Consider the following 19,398-nt stretch of genomic DNA (forward strand, 5'->3'; position numbering starts at 1 on the left):
ACACATTTCAGCAGACATATTTAGATTTAATGGAAAGGACCGGTGCAATAAAGTTCTGTGGCTCCGGTCCGTCTGGTCCCTGGGTGCTACGCTGCTCACGGCTGGTACCGGTCCGTGTTGTACACTGGACATGTGAACTACAGATTGTTCTTCTTGACTGTTTCTGTCTCTTATTCCATGTTGTCTTCTACATTCTGTTCCTTCTGACTGGATGTGATAACATGCAGATAAAACAAGTCGTAGGTACATAATTATGACAAACTTTCATTTTCAGACAATAAAAGAACAAAATGTGAACAGAACAACAGCAGATCTGCAGCACATGACCTCATCAGTGACATGTGATCGATCAGTGTCACAGTAACTGATCAGGTTCCCGTCACAGAGCTCGTTCCATCTTAATGACCCGGTGGTTCTGATTCTGATGAAAACTCTCTGATCAGGAGGATTCCTCTGAAATAAGAACCTCCACTGCTCTGATCCCCCTCCCCCTCCTCCTGCTGCTCCTCCTCCTCCTCCCCCTCCTGCTGCTCCTCCTCCCCCTCCCCCTCCTGCTCCTGCTCCTCCTCCTCCTCCCCCTCCCTCTGCCCTGCTGGACCAATCACAGCCCAGTATCACCCCGGCCAATCAGATCACCCGTGGGTGATGTCATGCAGCAGGCTGCTGTTTGGTGCTGATGCTGCTGAGCTGCAGATCTTCAGTCTGAACAGAGACCGAGCATCACTGCAGGGTGAGTACACACTCTCTCTCTCACACACACTCACACACACACACACACACACACACACACTTTGTATGTTTGTGAGTGTTTTGTGTTATTGTGTAGTTTCCTGCATGTCTGCAGCTCCGCCGGCTGCAGCTTCTTTTAAACAGACAGAACTGTGAGCAGGTGAAGCAGCGTTCTCTCGTCTGGTTCTGTTTCTCCTCTTCGTTCTTTCGTTCGTCTGCAGTTTCTTTTTCTTCGTCTTCATCTTTTTCTGTCTTTGTGTCTCGGATCTTTTCTTTTATTCTGCTCTTAGTCTTTGTGATCAGTTTGGTGTTTGAGCTGCGTGCTCGACTCTCTGCAGAACGTGATGCGCTCACTGGAAACAATGACATCATCGCTTAGACCCTGCACACACACACACACACACACACACACACACACACACACACACACAGGCCAGTGTTCACACTGTGTCTGCAGCAGCTCTTTAAGGATAATGGAGTGGAGAATAGACGACTGCTGTGATTGTTGGTTTTCAGTCTTTTGGTTTGTTTCCTCTGAGGTGAAAATAATCAGTTTTTATCTGTCTGAGTCTCTTTGTGTTGTTCAGACTGAAGAATCAGCTCAGTTTGGCATTTGTCTTTGTTTTGCATGTTGCAGAGATTCAGTATTGATGTAAAACATGCAAAACAGACAGATAAATGATAGACAGTTAGCCTGCAGCTGTGTGGAGGTTGGTTGGTGGTGTTTGTGCTCTGAATGTTGCTGCTGCTGAGTTTGTTGTGACTCAGTTTGACTGACGGGCCCTCTGAGCTGAACCTCCTGCAGCCGGTCGTGTCTCTGTGTTTACTGCTGATTCAGTCTTCGCTCATCAGCTGAAGTATTTAAATCTCCTGGAGTCACAGCTGCTGAATCAAAAACAGATCAGACTCATATTTATAGGAATGACTCAGATGATGGAGCTGCAGTCTGACCTGTGAATCAGAATGCTGTTCAGTCGCAGAGACAGATCAATCATAAGAAAAACACTTTTTTATCGTTTAACAGAGAAATCAGGTAAAAGTTGAGTGTGTGAGCTTTAGATTCAGAGCTGCATGTCACATCTGCAGATGTTCATGTTTGTTCAACAAATGTGAAAACACGTTTCAAACTAAACAAACCTGAAACCTGAAACTTCAGAATGTTAAGATCAGTTCGTCTGCGTCTTCCACTTTTTGTCTCCCTTTATATCCTGAAGTGTTTTTTGTTTCTTAAATCATCCAAACGGAGGCTGGCTGTTTTAATTTCAGCTTTAGTTCCCTGAGTTTCGCCTGACAGGCTCCACAGCAGCTCCTGCAGGAGAGGCTGAAGCGTGTCGAGCCTGACAGGCTTCACTCAGGGAACAAAGATCCTACAAGTGTTTCAGTTCAGTGTTGCAGTTATTCTGCTGAACTGACTCGACTGTGTTTGATGAAGTGTTGTCGTGTGTGTGTCCTCAGGAACAGACTCTACCTCACCACAGTGTCTTTGACAGAGGACAGCAGCAGCAGGATGACTCTGGCAGGTAAAACCTCACTCACTTATACCTCTGACAGATATGAGGTGATGTAAAGTGTTCGTTTGACTGAATCGGCACATATTTATGGCTCAACTGCAGTTTTTCTTTTTCTCTGTCCCTGAATGTTCCAGCATACAGAGAGAAGATGCGAGAGCTCCCCCTGGTGTCTCTCTTCTGCTCCTGCATCCTCCCCCAACCCAGAGACGCCACAGCCGACAAGAAGGAAGGTCAGCAGCTCTCTGAGTCTGTGTAGATGAAGTTTCCTTTAGATTCATTATAGAGCAATTATCAGTGGAACAGAGACATCATTAACTTAATGACTGCAGTCACTGCAGGATTCTCCTTGTTTTAAAATGTAAAAAATAACCAAAAGATTGTTCTATAATGACCCTGCCTGTGTGTTGACTGCATGTGGGAGTGAACCCACACAGAGAATCATCAAAGTGGACGACTCTCTGTCAGATGGTGGTGAGTTTATCGTCTCGTGCTCTTTTTGCAGCAGCAGGCGTGGTGGACTTGAACCTGTGCAACATCCGGGACATGGAGGTGATCGAGCTGAGCAAGCGGACGAGCGGCCAGGCCTTCGAGGTCATCCTGAAGCCGCCCACCTTCGACGGTGGCCCCGAGCTGAGGGCCACCACGCCGCCACGCCAGAAACCCTCGCTGGAAGAGATCCAGAAGAAACTGGATGCTGCTCAAGAGAGGAGGAAGGTGTGTGGAGCGCTGGGGGTTTCACACAAGTCAGGACAACAGCAGTCCACTGATTGTTCATGTTTGATAGAAGAGTTTACAGCTGAGCCAGCAGCTCAGTGAGGCTACACTAACGATGCTTCAAGCTAAACGACAACATCAGAGATGATTTCATACCACGATGAAGGAAACATGCATGTCTGTGCAGAGACAGTCCTAAAGGGGGTGTTGACATATTTTAGTGTGGATGAAAAAGTAGTGGACCAAACGTTGACCCCTGAGGAACCCCACAATCAGCCCAACAAGAAACAAGTGTTCATACCTGACAGACACGTAGTCACACAGCTGAGACAACAAGTGAAATGAAATCTGTTCAGTAAATCTGAAAGTTAAGAAACTGTTGGCTGACTGTAACCCTCCCTCTGTCTCCCTCTAGTGTCAGGAGGCAGAGCTGCTGAAGCACCTGGCCGAGAGGCGGGAGCACGAGCGTGAAGTCGCTCAGAAAGCTCTGACCAAAGAGCGCCAGGAGCACCGAGCCGACGCCGTCAAGGAGCAGCAGCAGATGCACCTGAACGCCTCACAGGAGCGGCAGCAGGAGGAGGTGAGGACGCAGGTGTTACACTCAGTCTGCACGCTGACTCAGAGACGACTCAGATTCTGTGTCACGGAGACAAATCTCTAATATCAGTTTGTGATGTTTGTGTCTTCCAGGACAAGCACAGTGTGGAGGTGAGGACGAGCTGCAGGAGCAGGAGGGATTCTGGGTAGACTGACACAGAATATGAAGACAGCGATATGACGAAAATAAAAACTCTCACTTAGCATTTTTTAAACATTGTTAGATCTGAATCATATTTCCTAAGTTTAGATATAAATATCGGTTAAACTTAATTCCCAATTTACTTTCAAATAAACAATATGAACTAAAGTTCACTACATGGCCCAAAGTATGTGGACACGGATGCTGCAGCCTGATTTCACCATCATCGTCATTAAAGGTGCAATATGTAAGAAACAAGTAGCCAGGGTCACCGCTAACTGTTGCTAACTGTTGCTAACTGTTGCTAACTGTAGCTGTTAGCTGTTACTCTGCAACACAATACACAGACATCATGAGACGTTATTTCTCCACATTGTGTTTCTGTTTGAAATGTTTTAAACTAAAATTACATACATATTGCACCTTTAATGTTCTGCTCAAACAAGCTCCAGTACTCAGGTTCAGTCTTTCCACCAGAGGCTGGAACTTGTGCTCCACATACTTTTGTCTTTATTGTCCAAATACTCATTACTGAGTGTAAACATCAACAACAACAAAAAACTTGTGAAAAAAACATAATTTAGCGAAGCCTGAGTCAGGAAAATAGATCCTTTGCACTGTAGTTAGCATGTGCTAGCAGTGTGCTAACCTCACTCCTGTCCTCTGCTGCCAGGTGTCTTGATGGCCTGATCACAACACAAGCTGAACATTAATTGGAAGCCATTTTGGAGGGCTGATGAGCTGAGGATTGATGTGCCGGCAACCCGGCGCTGCTCCGACTTGGAGACTGACAGGAAGAGACTCTGAAAAGAGTGCGAGAAGAAGAAAAAGAGGAGGAGGAGGAGGAGGAGGAGGAGGACTGAGGGCGCGTCTCGACCTCCTCTCTACAACCAGGACTCTTCTTGATGAGATCGGCTCTGAGAAAAACTTGGACGCTGCAGATTCAGTCATCATTAGATGGTTCACAGAGGTTTTACTGTGCTGTGTTGCCATGCCAACAGTGCCAGTGTGTTCATGTGTGTGATTGTGTTCGCATCGAGGATTTAACGCTTCACAACGATCTATCAAAGCTGCACCCGACCCAACAAAACCAGAACCCGGACCCAAAAAACGTCCCCACGTCTTCCTCTGTAGCTCCTGAGAGAAAAGCGTGGGCTGGACTTCCTCCACCTGTCAGGAGGTCCACATGGAGTCCATGCTGCCCGGATACAGCTGATCAGAGACAAACAGCTCCACCTGCTGGACAGTGTGCATCTTTACACCGACTGTAAAACTACAACAGGAAGGGCTTGATCAGTTACATGAGGCTCTTTAGAGACTTTTAGTGGCAGTGAAATCAGTCTGAGCAGTTTTAAGTCAAGAATGACTCGTAATTCAGGTCGAGGGCAAGTCAAGACCAGAACCAGGACAGACAGAGAAGTCAGCTGGACTTGGACAAGACCAGATACAGTTACAGGCGAGGTTACAGTTACAGTCCCAGCAAATGAAGACAAGTCAGAGTAAAAACACTCGCTGAGAAGAGCCAAAGCAAAACTGAAAGTCAGAGTTCATGTGTTACAGGAATGAGACGAGATTGATCCGAAACACAGACGACAGGAAGACGAGTGCCAGTCCAAACACAGACGAGACGTTCAGATTCAAACACTCACAAAACATTCCTCTTCAGCCCCTTTCACAGCCCCACATTTTCATTTTCATTCATTATATCTGGATTCTTCTCATATTTCTGAACGACGCGACAATATACTCAAACTAGCATGTTAGCATTTATGCAGCCGTTTGAAGCTAATGTAAGCCGAGGCACCAAAAGTCCTGCTGGATGAGACTCCTGCTTTGTGACAGCAACAGCAAACAGTCGGTAGCTCCTGTGGCTAACGTTAGCGCCATCGCCTGGCATCACACACACGTCACATCCTGCTGATACGAACGGACGAGCTTCACTGATGAACGACTGATAATCACCTGTGTGCATTGTTTACAGCTACAGTGGTGTGTTTGTGTGCGTCAGTCTGTTTCCCTGGCAACGTCATTGTATAGGAGTCAGGGTGAGATGATGATGATGATGATGATGATGATGATGATGATGACAATGTACAGAAATCACATTATATTTTAAATCAATAAACGATGACACTTTAGTTCTTGGCTCAGTGTTTTTATTGAGTCGACACTCTGAACTATAAATACAGGAACACAACATCACTAATAAATACCTGCTGAAGATCAAAACACTTAAATAAAAATGTCTTTTAAATAAAACATAAATAGAACATTATATATGAAACACATCCATTAATAATCTGTCTGCTCCTGAACTTGACTCCAGTGTGTAGTTGTGTTTGGAGATGAATGGTACCAGTACCGGTCTGACCCGGTAGCCGGTCTGGTCTCTGCTGCTCTTCACTCTTGGCGCTGGACGATGGGTCGGACACAGGTGCAGCCCACAGCGATGATGCGGGACTCCAGCCGGAAGTGGTAGCTGTGTTCCGCCCCTGGCCCCGCCCCCGTCGACCTGACTCGGCGCAGCAGCATCACCTGGCGCATGATGGGTCTGGACTTCAGGCTCAGGTCCTCCTGGCCCTCCGAGTCCAGACAGCCGTCAAGCAAACAACGAGCCTCGGCCAACGCCGGAGGGAACAGAGAGTCATCGTGGGTGTTGCTGCGGACGGAGAGAGAGAAGGGTCAAAAAACTGCAAACGTCAAAGTTCACAGGTGAAAGGACCATTCTGCTGTTTTCTTCACACGAGCTCATTACAAGAGATGGACTGGTTTCTGTGTGTGTGTGTGTGTGTGTGTGTGTGTGTGTGTTCAGTGTGTTCTTACTTGTACGTCCACGGGGAGATGGAGACGTTCTCCAGCGGCCTGATGGGTTTGCTGGGAACCAAAAAGCTGGTGTCAAGCTGCAGGGGGATGGTTTCTACCACCGCACCGTCAGAGGTCTTCCTGTGTGCCTTCAGTGAGTGTCTGGATTGGCCACCACCTTTTGGCATGGCTGCTGCCTCCGTCATCATCATCATCATCATCATCGCCACCATACAGACGGCCTGAGGAAGAGGAGGAGAAACACACCTTCAGACATGATCTTCTTCTTCTTTAACTTAAAACAATATCTGTGTTTCTAGATTATATTGTCACTTTGTGCTTCATGAAGAAAATAATAATATTTCAAAATAAAATCAACCCTCAGAAAAAAACATACATTTCACATTTATTGAATATGAATTACAGAAACAATTTCACATTAAGTGAAATAATAAATTATAAATTTCACATTTGCTTCTTTGTCAGCAGAAAATGTTAATGCATGTTTTAAGTTGCAATTAACCATTTTCACCATATAATCATAAACACAACATCAGTGAAACATCCACCACAAAATCTAAAATGTTTGACTCAATGTGAATATTTCTTTTGATTTATGAAAGTCTTAAATATTACATAATCCATGATTTAAATGTCTTTGTTACGTCCTTTTCTGTTCGCTCTCTAACAAACACATAAAATCCCTCAGAATGTTTGAATACATTTGAATAAACAACAACAAATAGAAAATAATCCAACATCTTTCATTCATAAATCATAAAACGTGTCACTGTTCCCTAACCCTTCTTGTTTCCATGGTAACAGCAGATTTTTACATCAGCATCACTTTTCATGACTTTTGGTTTTGTTGTGACAAAAACATCAGAAGTCCTAAAACGCGTCACATGACCCGATGCAGCCTCGCAGATTACTGTCAGTACACGTTCTGTTTTATTCCTGGTTGGTTTATGAATAAAGAACTTTGTATCAGAACTTCTTCATATTCGTGTTTCTCTCTGAGACGTGAGTTTGAAGCTCGAGATCTCCTCCTGAACTCAGACTCACTGCGCAGGTTTACATCAGATGATGAAATGACAATCTTACCGTCACTGTGGAGGAGTTCGCTGCTGAGAACATGCTGACAGTTTGGACTTTTCTGGTTCTTATTCTGATCCGGATTGTTGGACGTTCTGCAGATCTCTCAGACTGTGTCTGACTCTTTAGGGTCCACGGGCTCTGCTGGATGTTGGGTGAGCTCTGATATTTATCCTGATCAGAGCACCGTGTCAGCGGACACGGACTTCCGCTGATGACTTCACCATCTTTCTCTTTTTCTTTCTCTCTTTCTGTCGTTCTTTCTGTATCAGTGCGTCTTTGATCCTCCTCTCTAAACCACACAGATCAGACTTGCATGACGAGGCCTGATGGTCGACCCACTTTCCCAGTCGGTGTTGGAGTTTAACCTCTGTGCACGCTAAAGTTGCAGGTTTTCTAGGTCATCTGATCGTCGACAGCATGAAGTCTACAAACATCACGTTACAAAGGTTCATCAGGTTTAATGAAACCTGTGAATATTCTTCTGCTGCGAAGAACGAAAGTCTGCAGAATTCAGCAGAATCACTTTACTTGTGATGAGTCTGAGTGTCTGTAGGAATATATTCACAATAACGTGTTCCTCCACAGAGTCGGCTGGTTGAGTATCTCAGTGCAGACAGACCGGACATTGAGTCTGAACCCAGATTTGCTGACTTCACCGTCACAGACTGACTCTGGTTCCGACAGCCGAACCCACAAATCAGTGCAACATGGACGAGACACTTAGTTTCTCCATAACAGACTGAGATGTTAAAACCAACGGTGGTCTCTGGCCTCGCCGTCGAGTCTCCACTGTCCTCTCCACCGCTACAAGGTGTCGGCGTGTAGTATGTTGATAAAGGAATCTGCGGAGGCCAGGCTGGATGGAATGATAGAGCAATCTTTATTGAAACAGATCTCATGCCTGCGTCCGAACCAGGCGGCCGCTACCTGGTATTTGCAAAGTTCTGCCCAATGCTTCGCCCTTCTCTATCAGAAATTCTATCGCCTTCGATCTCGGAAATCTACAAAATGCCACCACCCTTCTCTGCTTCTGCGAGCTTGTCTCTCCATTCTTATATGGAAATGTATACATTAGGTCAGCTTTAAACAACTGGCATGAGAGATAAATTCAGTTTTAGTGCTCCATACAGGCCTGTCCTCAAGCTAAACTTTGCTTAATTGCTCCGGGCCCCTCGTCATGTAAACATCACATCAGCCACATCTCTTACCTCACAGTGAGGGAACACAAACTATCCCAATTAAAGCTTAGCTCTGAATGTGTAACTGTGCAGACACAACACACAAGACAATAAATAGCAATAGAGACAGCATTACAACACAGATAGACGAGGACGAGTGCATGAAATAAAATACAGTGCAGGATCACAACATAGAGACGCCAAGATAGGCAATAGTCCAAAAGTCCAGTGTGCAAAAGAAGCAGAAAGTGCAACAGTGACGTAATTTAGAGCAAATTCAGTGTAATTAATGGCAGTACAACAAAGGAGTGTTTGTAATGTTTAGTCCTGTGGTGGGAACTCTTTACCTTCTACCTGAGGGTACAAGCACAAACTCTCTACAGAGGGGTGGTCATCACTGTCCATGATGGCCGGAGCCTTCCTGAGAACATGACGGTCGTATCAGTCACAGAGTGGAGACTGCGTCACCTCTATAACCTCTCCAGCAACACTAACAAACCGACCGGCCTGTTTCACTCAGCAAGGTTAAGGTTGACAAACAGACAATAACAGAAAGAGACAGGACTGACTCAATAAAAGATTTATAAAACAATGTCATCATTTTTGTGCTCACATTAAAGGGATATTCCGGTGTAAGTTTAATCCATGGTCTAACACACCGTGAAACTGTAGCCCTGTGAGTCGAATACCGAGTGCAGTAGAGTCCCGCAGCTCAGTGATCATCATTACTGCGGGACTCTACTGCACTCGGTAATCGACTCACAGGGCTTCCCCACAACAAGGAAGGCTTCACGGGTGGTGAGTTTTGTTTATCTATTCCGACAAATACGGCAACTATATCAAATGTTTGATACCTCGAAATATGTGCTGGGACCCTGTTTGTACTGTTGCTGAAGTTTGGTGCTGTTCTGAGCATTATTTGTGGCTTTTTGGTGGCGGTTTATATTTGGATCCATTTACTGCAGTGTATTGTTGTCGTGCGGTCGTTTCTGAGGTTGATAAAACTCCGTAAATTAGCGGTCTGCTAACTTGATCTCTCGAGAGGGAGTGTAACACAGTTTCATGGTGTGTCAGACCATGGATTAAACTTACACCGGAATATCCCTTTAAACGTGTTCATTTCTCTTAAAAAAGTAGAGACGCTGTTGGACCTTCTTATGGACTTATCGCCTCTGCGTTAGTCTGGAAACAGAATTTATTATCCAGCACAGTTCCTCTGTATTTGTAGCTCTCCACTAGTTCCACCTCCCTCCCTCTGGCTCTGTTGGGTCAGAGCAGGTGCAGAACTTCTAAAATCAACTACCAGGTCCTTACTTTTGGACACGTTGAGTTCCAGATAGGACTCTTTACACCAGGTGACAAAGTCATTCACCACTGGGCCATGATCTACTTCCCCTCCCTTTAGCAGGCTCATTATGACAGAGTCATCAGCAAACTTAATGATTTGTCTGTAATCGAACTGACTTCTGCAACTGTTGGTGTAAAGAACCAGAGAACCAGAGGAAGAGCAGAGCTTTTCAGAGGAACACCACTGACTCTGACACACTGTGACCTATGTGTCGTAAAATCATCGCAGCTGGCCAATACCTGACACCTGACATTACCCACAATGCAGCTCAACCACCAACACTTGGTGTCTTTTGTCATGTAGAACAAAAAAATGAAGATAAGGAGTTCATGGTCACTCTCCATGACGAGAGGATGACACGAGCAGGAACTGAGTCACATTATGACATCACCTGACTTCAGATCCTACATCACAGCTGCTTTAATGTCTGATGAAACAGGTAAGATTTCCCAACATGACAACACAGCGGTCCAGCCCGGGGCCTCCCGGCGGCCCGGGGCCCCCTGACTCACTCGGGCCCCCCCTCTCTTCACCTTTGTTTGCTCTGTAAATATGCTGAGACGTCGTGCAGCGTCAGGATGTGAGCATGTTGCAGAGTCTGACCTGGTTTACAGTCGTGTTGTGACTCAGCTCGGTCCGGTTCTCTGAGGGCTGCTCTGCCGGCTCGGCTCTGACCTGGTTTGACTGGCAGGTCGATGCTTATCAGTGATCAGAGAGACTTCCTGCTTCCTGTGTGTGTACAGCAGCATCTTTTCTGTGCTGTCCACTCGTCTCCACGCTCATAGGTTGTGATAGAAATTTTGTACTTCAAAGAGAGATGTGAACTGAAGTCTTACACAGGAATGTTCAATGTAACTGTTTAACATGACCTGTAACCTGTGATCTTGTTTTACGCCATTTTATTACCTATGTCTGGTATTGAGTGACCACTGAAGCTTAACTCTTCCTTATCACTTCCTTCTCTGTGGAGTATTCCTTTAAGTGCAGGTCATAAATTAGGAACTAATTGAGTGAAAACACACCCACAAAGAGGGATATATACCATGCTTTTCTCTTCAGATATTGAGTCTTCACTTTGTAACAGACCTGCTTGTTGCTCTGTGAATGCTCCTCTTGTACAAGATTAAAACCTTGTTTGAATCTTGAGCTGACTCCGATCTCCTTCCTCCAGTTATAAATTATCGCAGAATTATTTTAACACAGGCCGTTTAAGGAATCAGGAGAGAAACCCAGAAGTTTAAGAACCTCTTTGTTTCTTTGACTCACTGAGCAGCAGACAGACACCAGAGACACACATCACACTTACTGTTGGTGTTTATGTGTTCACAGTCATCAGTTATTTAAAATAATCATTGTTTACCTGCATGAAGAATCTTTCACTTTCAAAAATGAATATCTCCACTAGTTTCACTTCATCGAAACTACATTTTGAATGTTCTGCATCACATTAATGTTGTTCTGTCACATCGACAGCTGATCCTGCACAGAAAGTTAAGTGCCACACACTTTGCAAACATGAAGACATTCACATGTAAAAGTGTCAGTATTCATGTATTCTTTAAAATAATTATAGTGATATAGTGTTGTGTTTATTTCTCTGGCTGTAATATCACACAGTGGTTTTACTACAGTTGGATATTTGTGATGTGTTGACGCTGAAGTTTTCCATCTGCCACCTTTTATACCTGCTAACATCTGTGTCGGGCTCAATCCACCCTGCGACACACAGAATCTGCTGCTGGCTCGGCAGCGATGTGAACACGACGCCCGGTGAACACCCTGTCATCATCATGACGTGGACCATCACGCCCTTTATTTGGAGCGCCGGCTTGCTGTGTGACTGACACACTGGTGCAGCTTTATGTCGGAGCTGCTTGGTTCTGTGTGAACGAACAACGGCGGAGAGTTGTTGATCCGCCGCTGTGATAATGTGGCTTCTCTGTGTAAAAAGAGCGACTGGTTTAGGCCCACAACATCTTTAGGAGGCTCAACAGTAGAACCAGCATCCAGGTCCAACACTCAATGATGTTGTTAGTTTGATGATAGCAAAACAACTTCACCTTTGTTTAACTTACCATTCATGTGTGTTACGTGTTAGCCTGCAGCTAACAGACGCTCAGTAACAGTCGTAATGTTGAGAAGCTGAAGAAATCAACCTAGAGACCATCCTCTGATGGGACCACACCAGAACCAGAACCAGAACCAAACATTAAACCTGCTATAGTTCACTTGTTTCACCAAACTCACTTCTCTGATGTCATCTGTTCCCCTGCACCAATCACGTCCCAGCAGGTATGATCCAGACACAGATGGTCTCCAGCAAGTCATTCAGCTCATATGTGGGGGAAGTGGTGGGGTGATCCCTGGAGCGTCTTAACATGCTCCACATCTCACACTTAAAGTTATGCAACATCAGCAGACACCTTAGCACACAGCACTGTAGCGTGTATGACTCAAACTGAATAAAAAAGTAGTTAAAACAGTGTGTTTGTGCAAGCAGCTACTTACCTGTTTGTTGACATCCGTGTGTTCCGGTAGCTAGACCAAACTAGCATATCCATCGAGTGTGCACTTAACAGGCTGAACAGGCTATTGTCAGGCTCATGGCTCATGACAGGCTGTAACATGGACATGTACATTATGAACAGAAACACGAAAATGCTGGAATACGTTTCTGTCTCCGCCAGTGAGGGAGTAAGTGCACGCTCGACGGATTGACTAGTTTGGTCTAGCTACCGGAAGACGCCGATGTCAACAAACAGGTAAGCAGCTGCTTGCACAAACACACTGTTTTAACTACTTTTTTATTCATTTTGAGTCATACACGCTACAGTGCTGTGTGCTAAGGTGTCTGCTGATGTTGCATAACGTTTGGTGTGAGATGTGGAGCATGTTAAGATGCTTAAAACACAGTGTGAAGTTCTTACCCCATGCTGTTAGCGTTCAATGCTAAGTCTCCGTTCACGGAGCTCTGTAATGGCTGGACCAAATGTGTTCGCGTCTTCGGTACTGGCAAGTCAAGGGTAGCTTGAGCAATGAAGCTGCATGTTTAAATCGACCGAAGTTCTCCTTTAATGAACACAGCGTTCAACATTCGTGCAACTGACATGATATTTCAAAATCTCACCAAGTTTCCAAGATATGATCTTATCGACACTCGGGCTAGGAGACACTCGCTCACATCGATGCCATGCTTCCTTCAGCGATTAATCAGATTTGATGTGCTGACTTGCAGCTAATGAACCGGATGCATTGAGCTTGTGGTGTTTTCTTTTAGACAAAGAGAAGCCACACTGGCTCTCCGGCATGCCATCGTGTTGATGCACGCTGTGCAGACACATGCAACCTTATTAATTGTTATGTCCCGTTTGGGCTCCGATAAGCAGAACCTGAATGTATTTTCAAATGAACCCAGTACTGGTAATTAAGAACGCGTTTCTAAATTGGAACCGAGTTTCTGTTCCCAGCTCTCCTCATGTTGACCTATTCTGAGTACAGCCACAATTTTGCATATTTGTCATGAACTGAGAGATCTTAATGACCTAAATGTATTTCATGTTAACTTGATCTTTCTTCTTGTGTTCAGCCCACAGAGTCTCCTTCACACGCTCTTACAGATAATAAGGCCAGAGTTTGAGTCTGTGGGCGGTAAACCTAAAACTTTTTTCGATTCTAATTTTCATTCACAGACTTCCAGCAATGGTGGAATAAAAAGGGGGGAGAAAAGAAGGATGATGTCATGTTTCTGCCCACCATTAGAGAAAAGGGGGTCACAGTGACTTCAGGAGTTTCCACACAGAGACCAGAGGAGGGTTCACGTTGTCCCCAGAGGAGCCGTGTCGTCCTCTCACTGAGGTTCTGATCGATCAGGAAGCTCTTCGTCTCTCGAGGACTGTTTTTGTTGCTGCTGTGGTGACTGGAAACAGCTTCTGTGCAGCCGGGGCTTTCTGAAGCCGCCGGAGTCTCTGCTGTGGTCGCTGTCGACCACAAACTCTCTGACATCCAGGAACACGACGACTGATTCAGTCTGACTGACGCTCCCTCCATCACTCCTCACCTCCTCCTTCACACTTCCAGTCAAACTCAGAAATGTGCTCTGGCTGTGATTGGATGATGGTTAAATGGTGAAGACTGATTATTGGCTGATCTATAACATCATCAACATTGGATTTGTGTTTGAGCTACATGCACAGATTTGATATTTAAATTGATTTTAAAATGATTTACATCAGTCGTTTCCAGGGATTCTGCGGCATAAATCAAGTTTCATTTTAAATCAAAGCTGTGAACAAAAGTAGATCAAAAAATATGTTTAATCTTATCATGTTGTTCTTTATATATATTATGTGCTAAGAGAAGCACAGTTGGTTACGTTACAATGGAAGGCCCCTGTCTTCTGTGCATCAACAAGCATTTATAATCAATATAAAAACATGAAATCAACAGTTTATAAGAACTACAATGTTGTGATAATGTGTCTACTGTATAAACATGGTTAAATACAGTGACAGTAATAAAATAAAATGTTTTCAAAGAAAATAAATAAAATGTTTTCAAAAGAAAAGTCGGATTGAAAGTGCTGTACATTAAAAAACAATGAATGAATAAATGAATCGTCATCTACAAAATCCTGCCGAGGAAACAGAAACAAAGTTCTCAGATCTGTAACTTCAGTAACACCACAGTGTAGAAATACTCTGTTACAGGTCACAGTACTCTTCATGTACAGCTACATGTATTTAACATATCCAAAGGCCTGTTTGAGATTTATATTATATTATTGGATTACCATTGTTGATGCATTGAAGGAACAGGTATAGCAGCATGTGGCAGGTGTTACTGTGTTTCTGAAAGGTAGAACCAGGAGCAGGTGTGAGGACTAATACGGGTCCTAACACGGAACCTTGAGTTCCACCGCAGATCAGAGCAGACGGGAGAAGAAATTTCAAATTTTGACAGAAAAAGATCTGCTCATTGTGAATATCATTTTCCATTTCTGCCCCTGGATTCCTACACAACAGACCTTTAAATGAGTAAATCACTGAAGAGCGGTAAAAACTACAACATTTCACACCAAACAAACGTAGAATGAACCTATTCAAGCACCTGGTAACTGTTCTGATGTACAGTATTTCCATTTATTTTATTGTGTATGTAAGTATACTTAAACAGTGATTCAGTTGCTGCTCTCGATGATGGTTGTAGCCTTTTGGTGTCGCTGTCGAGTGTGTTCATGACATCTGAACACACTCCTGCCGTGTGTGAAAACTGCTGACAGCTGTGACGGTAACGACAGCGTCTTGATATCCAGCGATGAATCAGATTAATGACACGGTCTCTGGTTTCCTCTCGCTCCATCAAACCAGGTCAAAGCAAAATTTGCTGACGGCTCTGATAGAAAACCTCTCAGTTCTAACCTCAGAGTCGACCACATCACAGCGCTGTGATGTCACAGAGAGGGGCGGGGCCAGAGCACTGGGGGCCCGCTGCTCTCTGAGCTCCATATACGGAGACAGGAAGCTGATGACAGGCTCCGTCTCCATGACAGGTTCAGTTTGTGGAATTATTGTTTATAAATTTGCTTATTAGAAACAAGAATTTTTGATCCATGAAATGTATTTATCAAAACTTTTTTGTTATCATATGTTTAGAATGTTTTATTTTGAAATTCAATGATCATCATAATGAATATTGTGAACAATAACAATTCAGTTTTGATCATTTCTGATTATAACCTGAGATTCCACCCTTTGGTCACATGACAGCGAACTCACACAGGTTTGTTTTTAACTGCTTTGATTTGTGATTTAATCTGATAAAAAAAACGAAAGCAGATAAAAACCAACCACAGGAAGCTGCTCTGTGTACGACTGCATCATCAGGCCAGCCACTGAAGATGGCTGTCATGGGTAACAAGATTCAAAACTGGACCAGACTAAACACTCCGCACAGCAGTAAGAAACACTGTTATATCCAGCACACAGGAAGCTACAAAGGATGTATATATAACATGTGTTTCAACACTTGCACATGTGTTACCAAAATAAAAATGTAATGTAGGTAACCACATCCAAAACTCTGGTGTCTGTCCCTCCCCTCCCGTCGGTTAAAAGTCTGATAAACTGCACAGAAAGACAAATTATGTGTCTGAAATTTGCATTAAATTCTCTATAAGCTATCAACACAGTGGAGACGTGAAGATTAGCTGAAGCCCAGCAGACAGATTTGACTACCTAGTTTTTAAGTGTAGTTTCTGGGCTTTCCTCCTCCAATGTGTAGGCGTGTAGTTTGATGATAAAATAATTCTGCGGACGCAAGGCTGGGCGGAATGATAGAGCAATCTTTATTGAAACAAAATCTTGAGCCCTGCGTCCGGATCAGAAGCGGCCGCTTTCTGATATTATCAAATCTCTGGAAAAAGCAATGCCAAAATGCTTCGCCCTCTGCCCGATCAGAACTCCTATCAGCTTTTGATCTTAGGAGATCTACCAAGTGCCACCTCTCTCGTTCTTCCTGTGAGGGCCTTTTTAGAGTCCCTTCTCAAGTACACCCACTTCTTCTGATTGGTCCCTTTGCCAATTTATCCAATAGACTAAAAGAGGAATTGACCTGTTTTAGGCATCTCCCACCATTTGGCATGCAGGTCAAACTCAGTTAAGCACATTATGGTCTGTTAACCTTCACTCACACAATGAAAATCAATTAGTCGTGATTGAATCTAAACTAAGTAGATAAGAATGTGTTGCCCTCCAGATACCTCAAAAGTAACTAAGTTAGATTACAAGTAACTTTATTAGTTACATTCAGAGGCTGCAGACAACACCCCCGCTGCCTCAACATAAGATGTCAATACTCACTTTATTGAAGTGCATGTTTAACAGTAACACCACGAGCAGTGATAGTAGGAGGATCTTGTTTATTATGGCACCAAACGGGGGCGAGTCAACTGTGTTTAAGTACAGCATTTCCTCTACAACATACCGCCGACCGACTTCTTCAACACTCCCCCTCACTTGTTTTGCACTGAAGTCCAGCCTCTGTTGTCTGGGTGATGAGAGGACCTCCTGCAGGAGTCGAGGCCGTGGCTTTGCTCGCAGCTCTCTGCTGAACACCACCTGGGGCCCGTTTCAGAAAGCAGGTTTAGTGAAAACCCTGAGTTAGTCAATCCTGAGATGAGGGAAACTCAGGTTTTTCGGTTTCAGAAAGCCAGTTCAGCGTAACTCTGAGTCAGTTACCCGGGCAACATACTCTGTGAAACTAACCTGCTCACTGGCAGGTTCACCTGAAGAAACCCTGAGTCTGACGGAGCTGTCTGACAGCGGCTGTCCTTCCCTTCTCAGTCCCATCATGTTGAAGCAGAAATAATTCACATAGTTTTACACCAGGAGGAGAATTTAGAATCATTTAGAGCACGGTGTCAAACTCATTTTCAGCCCGGGCCACATCAACATTATGCTTGCCCTTAAAGGGCCGGTTGTAACTGTAAGACTGTATGAATGTAACTACTCCGTAAAATATTGTAACAAATAAGTGTCTCTGCATTTAATTATTATTTATTCAACTGTACAAATATTGAACAAGCATTTACATAAATGTAAAATATATTTAAGCACATTGCTCTGTAATTATAACTGGTCCCTTTAATTTATCAGGTTAAGAAACCCACCATTACTCCATCAATCACAGATCAAACTTTTCAAATTAATAACAAAGATAAGCCAAATATGATCACACACAAGTTATTACATCAACTTTGTTCAAAATGTTTTTGTCACTGTTGAGTTGGGCAGAACTATGGCACACAAATAATTCTGAGCTGCTAAAACACGTCTCACGTGTGTGGCATTTTAGAAAAACAAAAAGCAGAGAGCCTTGCAGAGGTAATGAGAGATGGTTTTGATTACAGTAAATATTTGAACACATACACCTGTAAACACACTGAATATGTGGCATTAACAGAGCACATGAAAAAGCACCAGGAACTGAGGCTGAGATGCTTTGACAGACAGGAAAGTGGGCAACATTGTCCTGTTCCAACTGGGACCTCCACAGGTGTAGTTTTCGCTGGAAAGCTGTGACCATGTCGGACTTCTTGTGTGATGACTTCACTAATCCAACCAAGCCCGTTTTTCCTCCACACATTGCAGATGCACCATCGGTAGTTAACCCATCAACTTGTCCCACGGTAATTTAGTTTTACTCACGGACCTTTCCACCGCATCAAAAATGTTCCTGCCCGTTGTCGTCGTCCCATGCATGGCAGCTACATCCAAGAGCTCGTCGCTGACGGTGAAGTCTGCCTTCACGCCTCTTATGAAAGTGGACAGATGCGCTTTATCCATGTTGTCCGCGAAAAAGCAGGTAACTGCGTGACTGTGTGTTGTCAGATTGTCTGCTAGTTCCTTAACTCGGTCTGCGATGGTGTTTCTTGACAAACTGATATTGTTAAAAGTCTGATTCTGGTCGGGGCACACCTGCTCACACACCTGCTCACACACCTTTAGCTTGCACCGCTTCACAAATGCGCCCTCCGAAAAACACTTGGACGCTCGGGTGATTTCTTCAGCCACAATAAAGCTAGCTTTCACTGCTGCATCACTTTTAGCGGTAGCTTTGGTGAACACATTCTGCTGCAGCTGCAGTCTGCCTTTTAATTTGTGGACAACTTCTCCATCACTTCTTAGAAATCCGCTTTAGTCAAACGCTGATATGGAAACACTGGGATCTCGCGGCAGGATGCGGTCTTTTCGCGGGTCACACAATGCACGTCGGGTTATCGGGTCATCGACATGCATTGTGGGAGATGTAGTTTATGGTCACTGTACACTGTAAAGCAGTGTAGACTTTTATTTTAAGACAATTGTATACCTTTTAAGCTCTCGCGGGCCACATAAAATGACGTGGCGGGCCTTGAGTCTGACACATATGATTTAGATGAGCTCTCACTCCCTGACGAGGACTGAACCGAGCAGCAGACGCTTCTCATCAGTCCGTCATTTATATTCTCCGGCTGCACAGCGAATATCAGGCTACACGTCATCGCTGACGTGCACTCAGATCTGAACAATCCTCTTCTTTTTTTATTTTTTTAAATCACTTAGCAGGTTAATCATTCACCATCCAGCAGCCAGAAAAAGAGAAATAACTCACATTTCATTTGGCTTTCTTTATTTCCCACAGATAACTAAAGTAGCCATCAGTAGAGCCTGTTGTATCTTTTCCAACAACGTAATTTCAAAATCCGTGTTTCTAGTTTGCTGCTGCATTGATAAGATGAAT

At 44.2% G+C, this 19,398-nt stretch overlaps 2 protein-coding genes across 8 annotated transcripts; one reads left to right on the top strand and one right to left on the bottom strand.

Moving 5' to 3' along the window:
• The first annotated feature begins 630 nt into the window (after positions 1-630).
• On the top strand, positions 631-5,831 carry LOC115578181 (stathmin-4-like). Of its 4 annotated transcripts, XM_030411051.1 has the most exons (7): positions 637-730; positions 2,185-2,249; positions 2,375-2,470; positions 2,743-2,954; positions 3,370-3,534; positions 3,645-3,662; positions 4,367-5,831. In XM_030411051.1, the coding sequence occupies exons 2-7, from the start codon at positions 2,237-2,239 to the stop codon at positions 4,373-4,375; spliced, it is 513 nt and encodes a 170-aa protein (XP_030266911.1). In that variant the 5' UTR covers positions 637-730; positions 2,185-2,236; the 3' UTR covers positions 4,376-5,831. The 4 variants fall into 4 exon arrangements, with proteins under 4 accessions (XP_030266909.1, XP_030266908.1, XP_030266911.1 ...); XM_030411049.1 differs by lacking the exon at positions 4,367-5,831 and having other exon boundaries at positions 631-730; positions 2,746-2,954; positions 3,645-4,360; XM_030411048.1 differs by lacking the exon at positions 4,367-5,831 and having other exon boundaries at positions 636-730; positions 3,645-4,355.
• On the bottom strand, positions 5,390-13,309 carry LOC115578182 (interleukin-17F-like). 4 transcript variants are annotated; one of them, XM_030411057.1, is made up of 3 exons: positions 13,247-13,309; positions 6,517-6,737; positions 5,390-6,352 (listed from the first exon to the last, which is right to left on the bottom strand). In XM_030411057.1, exons 2-3 carry the CDS (start codon positions 6,726-6,728, stop codon positions 6,094-6,096), a joined length of 471 nt encoding a protein of 156 aa, XP_030266917.1. In that variant the 5' UTR covers positions 6,729-6,737; positions 13,247-13,309; the 3' UTR covers positions 5,390-6,093. The 4 variants fall into 4 exon arrangements, with proteins under 4 accessions (XP_030266917.1, XP_030266915.1, XP_030266914.1 ...); XM_030411055.1 differs by lacking the exon at positions 13,247-13,309 and adding an exon at positions 12,367-12,445; XM_030411054.1 differs by lacking the exon at positions 13,247-13,309 and adding an exon at positions 12,195-12,351.
• Between the last annotated feature and the right edge of the window lie 6,089 nt (positions 13,310-19,398).

Source organism: Sparus aurata, unplaced genomic scaffold (genome assembly GCF_900880675.1).
Source record: "Sparus aurata unplaced genomic scaffold, fSpaAur1.1, whole genome shotgun sequence".
Classification (NCBI taxonomy): domain Eukaryota; kingdom Metazoa; phylum Chordata; class Actinopteri; order Spariformes; family Sparidae; genus Sparus; species Sparus aurata.